Source organism: Mobula birostris, chromosome 12 (genome assembly GCF_030028105.1).
Source record: "Mobula birostris isolate sMobBir1 chromosome 12, sMobBir1.hap1, whole genome shotgun sequence".
NCBI classification, from domain to species: Eukaryota; Metazoa; Chordata; class Chondrichthyes; order Myliobatiformes; family Myliobatidae; genus Mobula; species Mobula birostris.
In genome coordinates this window covers 50,722,873-50,735,240 of record NC_092381.1, presented here as the reverse complement: position 1 = coordinate 50,735,240, position 12,368 = coordinate 50,722,873, and the positions used below count along the sequence as shown (strand labels likewise).

Here is a 12,368-nt window from a genome sequence, read left to right as displayed (position 1 = left end):
TTCAGCTCCAGTCGCCCTGACCTTAACGCATCCTTACGCACTTTCTAAACAGTCTCCTGGTTCTCCTTACTGACCACTTCCTATAAAGCATGTATCAAGAATTCTAAGGAGAAGCGAGTTGTTATTACATTGTGCACCTCTCTGGAGAGACCCTTTAGGAAGGTGGGTGGGCATGCTAATTGAAAGCACTGACACAATGAGGGCAAATAGGGTGGCGCCAGCCTCCTCTTGCTCTGACATATAAACCAGGTGGCGTCAGTTCAACACCTGATCCCGGCCTTCTCGGTAGCAAGCATTACACCGGACTGCCCAGAGCAGACCTCAGGCTGAAGTTTATGAATCTAACCGACATCTCGTACTTTACTGGCGCATGCACCATGACTGCAGAGTCTCAGCAGTCACCCACCGAAGCCTCCACCGCTTCGGTGCCCCTGGAGAGCTCAGCGGATATATCACTGGAGACTCCGGGGAAGAACGAGGTGATGGTCAAATCGGAGCCGCAGGGCAGCACGCCGATCACGGAGAGAGAGGACGAGGAAATTGGGGACATTGAAGGACTCATCCCCACTTCAGGAAGCAGGAGGAGGAAGCGCCCTATCCAACGCGGTAAACCTCCTTACAGTTACATCGCTCTTATCGCCATGTCCATTGCCAACTCGCCAGAAAGAAAGCTGACGCTTGGAGGAATTTACAAGTTTATAATGGACCGGTTCCCATTCTATAGGGAAAACTCCAAAAAGTGGCAAAATTCCATAAGGCACAACCTAACGCTCAATGATTGTTTTGTGAAGATCCCCCGTGAACCCGGGCGCCCTGGGAAGGGCAATTACTGGACTCTAGACCCGGCAGCTGAAGATATGTTCGACAACGGAAGCTTTTTACGTCGGAGGAAACGTTTCAAGCGCTCAGACATCACTACTTACCCAGGTTACATGCAGAATTCCAGTGCCTTCACCCCCACTCCGGTTGGGAGACCTTCCTATCCCAATGCACTGTATCCCGGCGTGTGTTCGGCCTATAGCCCGCAGGTCCACAGCAGTAGCCACAACCCGGCCATGCTGCATCCCTACCAGGGGTCAGCGGTTAGTCAGGCCCAACACAGGATGTTCAGTATTGACAATCTCATCGGGCCACAATCCGTTTTGCAGGCTTCATCGGGGATTGACTTAAACTCTCACTTAAACGGAGATATTGGACCAATGGTCAGTTGCTCTATTGGCGGAGTGGACGTTTCCAGTTTTCAACCACAGTCCGCCAGCCCTACTGGGACCGGGGCCGGGGCCGGGTTAAACAGGTCTTCCAACAGCATTACTTCTAATACGACCTATTCGTATTCTGCATCCCCTCCTCACCTATCTATATCTCAAGCCAGCTACTCTGCCAATAACACCCAGATGTACTGTCCTTCCAATCGACTTGCCATGCCGCCCATGAGACCCAACTCCTGCTCAGATCACAGCGATCAGCTTTTGGGTTTATCCAACCATCAGATGAACGGACTTGCACAGTTCAATGCCAATAATTCATACATGCGACAAGCAAACTGTGCACCCGCCCTTGACAGATTCATGTAGAATGCCTTTTAGAGAAGAGAAATCACAAAACAAAGTCATTCCTGTGCTACAATACAGGTCAAGGTTAGCTCTTTTACATTTTTTTATATTGGGAAACATTGTCAAATTCATATTCACCTTGTCCCTTCTGTAAATATATAGTATGTACCATTGTGCTCTTATATACATTTGCATTTCTAGAACGTACGACCTATATTTAATCTCTAAATCGAAGACGGTCTTTGTCACAAGTAAACAATGTTACATTTGCCTGATTAAAGGTGATCAAGATTTCGTTCTGTTAATGATTTAGAAAGGAACTGTGTTCCTTGTGGTACTTTTGTATTTCAGGAGAAACGTTAATCGTGTAATTTCTACTTTAGTTGTTTTAGATGGAAAATGCCTGGTTTATTCTTAATGTCAATGACAAGAAACAATAAACATCTGATTTTTTAAGTACAAAGAAATTGTCGTTTTTTTAGAAAGCATGTTCACACATAAAGTACGTACGAACCGATCAGTTTTCTGAATCATGCATATTAGACATCAACATTTGCACAGAAATAAGAAACTGTACAACTCTATCTGCCTTTTTTACTCGGATTGGATTTTTAAAAACAAATTAATGAAGATTGCTGTACATGAAACGTCTGTTCATGTGTATTTGTACATAGAATCTAGAATATCGTAAAGTAAGAAAATTTAGAAAAGAAATAAAATTAATGAACAGTTTCACATTTCAAAATGAATTGATATAGAAATATATTAGTTATATGATGTAATTATTTGACAAAACTTCGAAACACGACTCATTGTAGTTAGACACTGGAATTTTCCCTAATGAATAATTAGAAAAGATTTGGACAGCTTCAGTCTAGTGATTAAATTAATTGTAGGTCAAAACCTATTTGCTATCATTCAGATCACAATGTATCTGTTTATAAATTTTATTAAAACTAATCTGAAATAGTTTAAAATGCCCCCAGACGGCCTCGAGAGGAACAACTGGGAAACTCTGAAGACGTTTCACAAAGATGCAAAGTGATAATTCACTGCCACTCCGGAGAATGGCAGTGAATTATCACGTCAGACAGCGGTGTCAAGGGTTATTCAAAGTTATCCCAACGAAAATTAGGTATCTAATAAGGCCCGGGCTCTAGAGAAAATAGTAACATGTAAACTATCGAAAGAGAGCCTTGGATCATCTATACTGTACTTTTATTATTTTAAAAATATTACTTTAAAGTGGGCGCAACCTGCAAAGGATATTAATTTTCTGGAAGTGTGATGATCCAGTAAATTTATTTAGATACATGAAAGAGGCAAAATACTGTAACAGCGCGCTTACCTGGCACTGCTGTATGTATTACCATTTTTCTCCGATATGATCATCACTGGAAAAACCTGCCGTACTTTTCTTTCATTGATTTGTTTTTGTCCTCCCCCCCCCCCCATTTACAAAGCTATCAATCAATCTGGCAACAGATAAACTTGGTAACTTTCCGTGGATATCTCATTTTGTGCCAGTAGAAGTTCAAGCATATCAGACAAAAGTTATTGGAGATAATATTTTTCTATTGATTAGATGCTCTTGAAATTGAAGTTATTTTATTTATTTAGTGATATAAATTATACGAAATACACAAATTAATTAGTATTATGACCTATTTTACACATTTCTATTCAAGCCACTCAAAAATTTTAATTATTGTTTATTCATAAATAAAGTTTGCAATCCGGCCGATTTTATCTAGTGCGTTCAATGAAGAGACAGAAACCGCATGCCTTACTGAAGACTTTTATTGAAGGTAACAGCTCTCAGTTCTGGTTTCACCTCAAGTGGTTGTGGAGCCAGGAAAGCTCAGAATGTCTGACGGCGGCTTTCGTATCGCTGGTCACCATCTCCATCTGGCATTATTGACCGTGTTTGCTGTTCTGCATACTCCGCTACACACAGCAGCCACTTTAATAGGCTTCTTTTTGCATGGACACTCAAATCCGAAAATTCTTTTTTAAAACCTGGAAGGTTCATGTTTTATTTTGGATGGGTAACTTTTGCTGAGCAGCGTAAAAGTGTAATAGGAATATCATCAATGGATAATTTAAACAACGATATTGTTTTTCTGAAAATGTGGTGAATTTTACAGATATACCAATACAACAAAAGGAAATATATTAATTATAATGTAATACCAATGGGTTTAAGCAGCGTTTGTTGACCTCTCCGATATCCACAACCGTCCGTACTTGAGAGGTAAGTGACTTGGTTTGAACCGCGGTTTGGATGATTCCAGAATCCGGCTAAACCACTTCTCTGATCTGCAAGAAAAAGGGCGCATGGTACTAGGAAATAGTTGTGGTCTAAACACGAACCTCCTCGCTGTCAACCTGATAATCGCGTATTTGCAAACCGTAGAAAGCAAAGGAAAAGTTCGCTTTTGGAGTGTTGATCATCCCCGTTACAAACGCCCAATTTCTGGACATCCTTAAATACGAAGCAGCTCTCTTAAGATAACTAAATTCAAGAGTCTGACTTATGTATAGAAGTTTACTGCTACCAACGGCAGAAGTCGTTTCTCCTTTATCCACTTCTAGCAATTGTTCTTTCTTATTATTTTTTTTTGTAGTTTTGATGTCTTTCCTCACAATACTATAGAGGTATGGTAACTTTATAGAGTTACTTTTGTGTATTTAAGGACAAAATCAACTTATAAATCTAGGCAAAAATGAAACTGGGACGGTTGTTATGCTCAAATACATTGAAATTAAGAAGTGAAGAAACTGGACTCCTTTTTATAACTAGGTTTATATTACTGTACTTAACTTTCCTAGCGTTTTGAGGAAAAATGTTATTAAGATCTACTTTCTCTTGCACTTTTTTTTTGCTTCATTGAAATACTCCTCCCCCATTCGCCCCTATCATCCTTGATTCATTCTCTTCCATGGGATACACTGCCTTCTGAAGTAGGTGACTCCTCAGCACTCCTGACATTCCTACTCACTTGGTGTCATTCCAAGCATTGACTTGATTTTAAATAAAGTTACACTACCCCTCTGCACCTCTCTTGCCATCCTTTTAAGGGTCCAAGGAGACCATCACAAATGTCTCCATCTGAACAGTAGCCCAGTGCGATAATTGTCTCCATTCAGTCCAAATCACCCCGAGAATATTGTCAATGGATGAGCTATCACAATACTTCTCTGCATTTCCCTCCTCAATTTCTATTCACCTCAGTACAAGACCTTGGCTGTTCATGAATGATTATGTCAGAAAATGCCCTTGACAAAAGTTGCAGGGAAAATACTTTCCAACTGGCTATACCTTCTCCAGTTGCCCTATCTAGGCCATTTGGCAAGCCTCTAATTGTTCAATCACAGCTTATCATTTCTCCATATCCCTTGCCAATTCTCCCACAAGAGCTTTTAATCTTTTTTTTCCTGTTGTTCTCACCCTTAGATAAAAATTCTTCTTTTATATCATTCATCCAAGCCCCTTTAATGTTTTCTCACCAAGAAGCCTTCTCTTTAACTTCTGCACTTCTCATATTCACTGTCCCCAGAAATCATTAGCTTTATTTCTCAATCGCTCATACAAAAATAGGCTTTAAACCATGTTCATAATCTTCCACTTCCTTGCTGGTATGGCTTTTCTATGTACTTCCATTTTCTCTGCCACAGATAGGGGCATCATGTGCTGATCCTGCAATGGAAACATGTATCCCTTCCCCTTTTCCAGTCAACTTGCTTCTGTGTTATATTTCTTCAATTCACTAAAAAATGCACATTCAAAATCCCAACTGTTTAATTCTGGTCCTTTATTCACCATGTCATTTCTGCAGCTGCCATCTGCTCAATATATGCTGTCACTTCTATCTTCTATGCCCTAGTCACAATTAAGAATATTACTCTATTTCTCCCCCTAGACCTATCTTTTGCTCCTTTAAGAAGGAGGAATGAGACTTGAAAAGATATGACAAACAAGTGAATTAGAGACAGAAAATGACAGATGTAGTTGAATAAAATCATGTTCCATCAAACCTATATTTCTCAAGAGAGTTAAATATTGGTATATGAAATATTGTATTAATATTGTTTCCCACAGTCTGGGTGCACATGTTTATCAATGCTTGTGGTTTTGCTCAATGGAGGCACAGATTGCTTACCTCAGCACAGTTCCTTTTGGATTCATTATTGAAAGTTAGTAGTTGGTATAAACCAAGGAACCTGTATGACATGAGTTATAAACTAATTATTAAGTTAGATCATATGTTAAATCATTGGCCCTGTTTATTTATAATGGCCCTATTTTTTTTACATAAATCCAATGTAAAGATCATACTGTGTCCTTAATTTACAAGTGCATATATATTGTTGCCCAAGATGAGCAACATATGAATGTTGCTTACGTGCCCATTTCATTCATCAAATATTGTTTCTACCAACATCTTTATCTTAAAACATTGTTCCACTTTTCTTTGTTGTTTTGGTTGAATCATGTTTACTAGAAGTTTTGTAGCATCCAGCCTAGAAATGACACCAAAGCACACTGATGCTCTATTTTGTAGAAAACAATGCTTAGCTACACAAAAATTTATACATTGTGTTAGATTTGCACCTATCATTATTATATGGCAAATAGTATTCCTGATAAGAAACCTTGTAGTGTGCGGCTCAAATTATTGATATATCATGGCAAAATAAATGCTATCTTATACCGTGCAATGGACTCAGACTTCACACTAATAACTGAGAACCTGCAACAACCACACATTGTATAGTGAATAATTAGAAGATATTTGTAGAAAGGTAGCAATCAGTTGTTATTAATATTATTATTTTTGGAATGTTTACTCAGATTTCCTAAGAGGCGATGGAAGAGGAATTGATTTATAATATCAGTATGCATAAGGATCAGAATATTTATTATACCAATGCTATGACTTAGAACTCAAGAGTTATGAATTTCCTTTGGCTGGGTTATGTTTCTAAAGCAATTTTACAAACAAAGAGCTTAAATTGTTCAAATTAATTTTCAAACTCCTGGGAATGCACATCTTGCAGAGTCTCATGGTCTCAGTACACATCCTACACAATCAAGAAAGCTCATTAACACCTCTACTTTCTGAGGAGGCTAAAGAGTGCTGGACTATGCACATCAATGCTCAAGTCCTTAAATAGATACATAGTAGTGAGCATCCTAACATGCTGCATCATTGAATGGTACAGAAACTGCAACGTGGTGGAAACTGCAAGGCTCTATATTTGTAGCCAAAACTGCCAAACGAATCTACGGCACCAGTACCCACCATCAAGGACATATATACAAAAGATGCTGGGAAAAAAAGCCAGCAACATCATAAAGGATCCCACCCACTCTGCTCATGGACTGTTTGCCCCACTCTCAACAGGGAGGAGGCTATGTACTCTAGTATCCACACCAGGACCACCAGACTCAAAAACAGTTACTTTCCTCAAGCAGTAAGGCTGAACAATGCCTCCACCCACTACCCATTCCACCACAACTCCCACTACCACTACTTTATCATTTTCAGTCAGTCAGCTTATGTATAGACATTCCTGTGCCTAACATCATGGACATATAATCAATTTATGTATTTTGTTCATTGTCTTTTCTTATGTGCTGCATCAGATCTGGATTAACAATTATTTAGTTCTACCTTACACTTGTGTACTGGAAATGACTTTAAACAATCTTGAATTTAAAAGTAAGTTGTAGAATTTCATTCACAAGATGTGTAAAAGATTATTTTTTTCTAAAATTAATACAAAATAATGAGATGATATGATGAGCAAGACATGAAATCTAATTTTACTATTGTTACCAAATGGATTACACTCCTCAGCAACAGTAATGAATGTGTGAAAATAGTCACAACACAGCAGGATAAATCCTCTAATCATACAGTCTAATTCAATTCCCTAATGGCAATGTTTACAGCACAAGTAAGAAAGAAAATGGCAGTTTAAAAAGTTCATAATGCCAAATGGCTTGGTTATAAAGATTGAACGATTTCAAAGGAAATTCAACTGCACTCACATGAAATGTAACATCAGCTGCTACACTGCCATGATGTAAGAATCTGCCCAATCTGTACAACTGGGAACTGCAGAACTGAGGAAAACTGAGAAAAGCTGTTCGCTTTGAGATAATTTTAGATCCACTTATCTTTGCAGCTTGGTTTTTGTGTTATTAATCTGAATCTGTTATTTGAATATATGAATATTGAATGTGAATATGTCCTTCCCTTCTGCTTCATTTTTTTCTGCAACTCTTTGGTCGCCGACTCACTTTAATTATCCTCCATGTATAATGCACTTGAGAGTTAGCCTAGACAGTACCCAGACTGGCATCTTCTTAAAGAGCTTGAATTATTTAACTACAGTAGGGCCTGTCAAACTTTGATTCTTATTCATCCAAGTTAGATATACCCTGGTCGTATTGAGATTGGCCTTTCTGTAACTTACTATTTCTACCACAGAGTGGTAAACATAATTATATACTATATATACTAAACCTTGACATTTTTGCCATTATTCCAACCACAAGTTCTGGGTCATTAATTTAAAAATAGCTCGAGGATAGTTTCCACCTCACTGTTATAAGATGACTGAATTGTTCCCTGGTATGTTAAGATGGCCTCTTGTCCTGATAATCTACCTTGTTATGACCTTGCACCTTATTTTCTACCTGCACTGAATTTTCTCTGTAGCTGTTACTCTTCATTCTGTATTCAATTTTTTTTTTTTTTTTTTAACCCCTTGTACTACCTCAGTGCACTGTGTAATGAATTGATCTGTATGAACAACATGTCAGCTCCTCACTCTCACACACAAACTCTCCTATTGAAACCTCAGCTACGTTTTGGATACCTGCAGTAACTTGGCTTTTATTAATCTCTCTGCGAGGAAGCTATAAATACAATACTTTTCCAACAAAGTGGTCATTTATTTTTCACTAAATTAATTTCAACTTCTTTGCTTCCACCCTCTGAGATGACATTCACCCATATATTCAAAAAAATTTTCATGGTCTTTATGTCTTCCACACAATGAAGAAATGGTATGCAAAGTGGAGCAATTCAGTCCGTTAACATTTAGGGAACAGCAATCATATGTAGAAAGTTTAATGTTCAAAGTAAATTTATATTCAAAGTACATATATGTCACCATGTACAACCATGAAATTCATTTTCTGATAGGTATAACTGAATAAATCCATAACTGAATGATAGAGTCAATGAAAGACTGCAACAACTTGGGCATTCAACCAGTGTGCAAAAGACAACTAACTCTGCAAATACAAAAAGAGGGAAATAATAATATTAATTAAATAAGCAATAAATATCAAGATCATGAGGTGAAGAGTCCTTGAAAGTGAGTCCATAGGTTGTGGGAACATTTCAGTGATGGGGCAAGTTAAGGTGAATGAAGTTATAGACCATAAGATACGGGAGCATAATTAGGCCATTTGGCCCATGAAGTCTACTCCACCATTTCATCATGGCTGATTCAGTTTTTCCTTCAGCCCCAATCTCTTACCATTCCCTCCTCCACCTCACTGTATCCCTTCATGCTCTGACCAATTAAAAATCTTTCAATCTCTGTCTTAAATACACATAAAGACTTAACCTCCGCAGCTGCATGTGACAAAGAATTCCACAGATTCACCACTCTCTGGCTAAAGAAATTCCACCTCATCTCCATTCTAAAAGGATGCCCTTCTATTCTGAGGTTGTGTCCTCTTGTCTTAGACTCTCTCACCAGAGGAAAGATCCTCTTTACATCCACTCTAACAAGGCCTTTCATCATTTGAAAACACAAACATGAGGAAATCTGCAGATACTGGAATTTCAAGCAAGTGTTAGTCCTGATGAAGGGTCTCAGCCTGAAACGTTGATTGTACCTCTTCCTAGAGATGCTGCCTGGCCTGCTGCGTTCACCAGCAACTTTTATGTGTTGCTTTCACCATTCGATGTTTTAATGAGGTCACCCCTCATTCTTCTGAATTCCAGTGAATACAGGTCCAGAGCCATCAAATGATCTCCACATGACAAGCCATTCAGTCCTAGAATCATTTTTGTGAACCTCCTTTGTACCCTCCTTAGTTTCAGCACATCCTTTCTAAGATAAGGGCCCAAAACTGCTCACAATACTCCAATTGAGGCCTTACCAGTGCTTTATAAAATCAGAACATTACATCTTTGCTCTTATATTCTAGTCCTCTTGAAATAACATCACATTTGCCTTCCTCACCACAGACTCAACCTGCAAATTAACCTTTAAGGAATCTGTACAAGAGCTCCCAAGTCCAGTTGCACCTCAGGTTTTGTATTTTTGCTCCATTTAGACAATAGTCAACCCTTTCATTTCTTCTACCAAAATGCATGATCATATCACTTCCTGACACTATATTCCAGCTGCCACTTCTTTGCCCATTCTCCTAATCTAAGTCCTTCTGTAGTCTCTCTACTTCCTCAAAACTACCTGCCTTTCCACCTATTTTCGTATTGTCTGCAAACTTTGCAACAAAACCATCAGTTCCATCATCCACATCATTGACATATAATGTAAATAGAACTGGTCCCAACACAGACCCCTGTGGAACAACACTAGTCACCAGCAGACAACCAGAAAAGGCTCCCTTTATTCCCACTCTTTGGCTTCTGCCAATCAGCTACTGCTTTATCCATGCTAGAATCTATCTGGTAATACTATGGCTTGTAGCTTGTTAAGCAGCCTCATGTGTGGCAACTTGTCAAAGGCCTTCTGAAAATCCAAATACACAACTTCACCAATTCTCCTTTGTCTATCCTGCTTGTTATTTCCTCAAAGATTTGTCAGGGAAGATTTTCCCTTGAGGAAACCATGCTGACTATGGCTTATATTATCATGTGCCTCCAAGTACCCCATAACCACATCCTTAACAATCGACTCCAACATCTTCCCACCACTGAGGTCAGACAAAATGGCCTATAATTTCTATTTTTTTCTGCCTCTCCCTTCTTGAAGAGTGTAGTGACATTTGAAATTTTCCATTTTTCTGGAACCATTCCAGAACTTAGTGGAGGGCCATCATTGTGGGGACCTGAGTGGCTGAGACAACTGAAAATTAATTGGAGATCCATCTACCATTTGCATGCCACATTCCCTGCAATAGTCAACTGAAAACAAATTAAGAAAGGTACTAGATGACTGTTTCCATGCTGTATACCATGATCTGTTACCCAACAGAAGGCAAACAGGTGTTCGTACGAACCTTTGTGCCCCTGGTTAGAAAGCATACTGGTCCAAGAAAGGACCATGCTGCTCAGAGGAAGCGTGAAAGTGATGAAAGCTCTGATTTGATTCCGACAGTTTTTGCAGGCAAAATATCTGAGAAAGCTTCTGATATCTTAGTCAGGCATGTAGAAATGTAGCTTGGTTTTAAGCTGGAAGTGAGTTCAAGGAGCTTCAGGAATGTTGTGAGCACTCAGATTTTCTGAGTATAAAGAAACAGAATCTACTTGAGTGCATTAAGGTTATTGCATGAACTTCAAGTACGAGACAAAAAGCTGCTCAAAGACCCAGCTGGATGAATGGAAGGCCATAAAGAAAAGAGTCAATGGAGATACAAAAACAGAGGATTCATCAGATGATGTTGTGGGTGAGGAAGCCAAGAGAGATCAGATCCTAAAGAAGGATTAATAAGAGAATACTCCAGTGAACTAAATACACTTTCCCAAGGGCAAGATGAACAAACTAGAAATAAAAGGAAGAAGAAGAAAAGTGTTCAGAGTTGTCTTAACTGCTTCCTTCAGCCTCAGAATCAACTCCTACAACCACCATGAAGGAGGCCCCAGAACTTGAGATTGTTTTCACAGCCACAGGTCTCACCTGCCAAGCAGAGTCATCCCCCTTGTCAGGAAAGATGATATCCTACCAGGGTAAGAAAGCTTCCACCACACCTGAATCAGGACAACTAAAAAATTTACTCTGCTGTGAATGTCTGTATAGTAGTTGTATTATATAGTATTCTCTGTATATAGTTGAGATGCACTCTTTAGTGAGTTGGAGCTTCTAGCTAAGTAGGGAGGCACGTTGTATATTTAATATTTCAGTAATATTTGAGTAATCTTGAGGTATGTTGTTGATTAAACATTCTTTGTTTAAGTAATTCATTATCGGCTGAATGTAAAAATATTTGAATTGCATATGTCATGATGCTGTCATGTGATATGTGCGCACTTCGCATTAAGTAAAAAACAAACTAAGACTCACATATCTCGGCTCTCTTAGTTTCCTTTAAATGAGTTCAAAATTTTGGAGTTACAAAACAGAACAGGCAGGAATCTTCATTTCTTGATAAACTTTTTGTGGTGCTTGGACATAGTGGTCTTGTCGCACTCATTTCCATGACCTGGAGCATCTAATGATTTTCCCAACCATTCTATTTACCAAGAGAGTTCCCCTCCATGATCCCGACCACAGTTTACATACTGCCACAAGCTGATATTCAGCAGGCACCCAAGGTATTGAGTGCAGTGATTAACAATCAAGAAACAGCCTACCCTGACACCTTTCAAATCATTGTCGGGGATGTCAGTCAGACTTGCTTGAAGATATCTCTGCCCAATTATCATCAGCGTATCAACTGCAACACCAGGCATCCAACAGACTTGACCACTGTTATATGATGATTAGGAATGCCTACCATTCCATCCCTAGACAGCATTTTGCCTGTCCTCCTTCTACCTGTATACAGGCAGAGGCTGAAGAGCAAGACTTCAGTGAGTAGAACAACAAAGAAGTTGTGTG

At 39.0% G+C, this 12,368-nt stretch overlaps 1 protein-coding gene across 1 annotated transcript; it reads left to right on the top strand.

The window, feature by feature from the left end:
- Positions 1-335: 335 nt before the first annotated feature.
- Positions 336-1,574, top strand: foxe3 (forkhead box E3). Its single transcript, XM_072274665.1, has one exon. The coding sequence runs from the start codon at positions 336-338 to the stop codon at positions 1,572-1,574; it is 1,239 nt and encodes a 412-aa protein (XP_072130766.1).
- Positions 1,575-12,368: the final 10,794 nt, after the last annotated feature.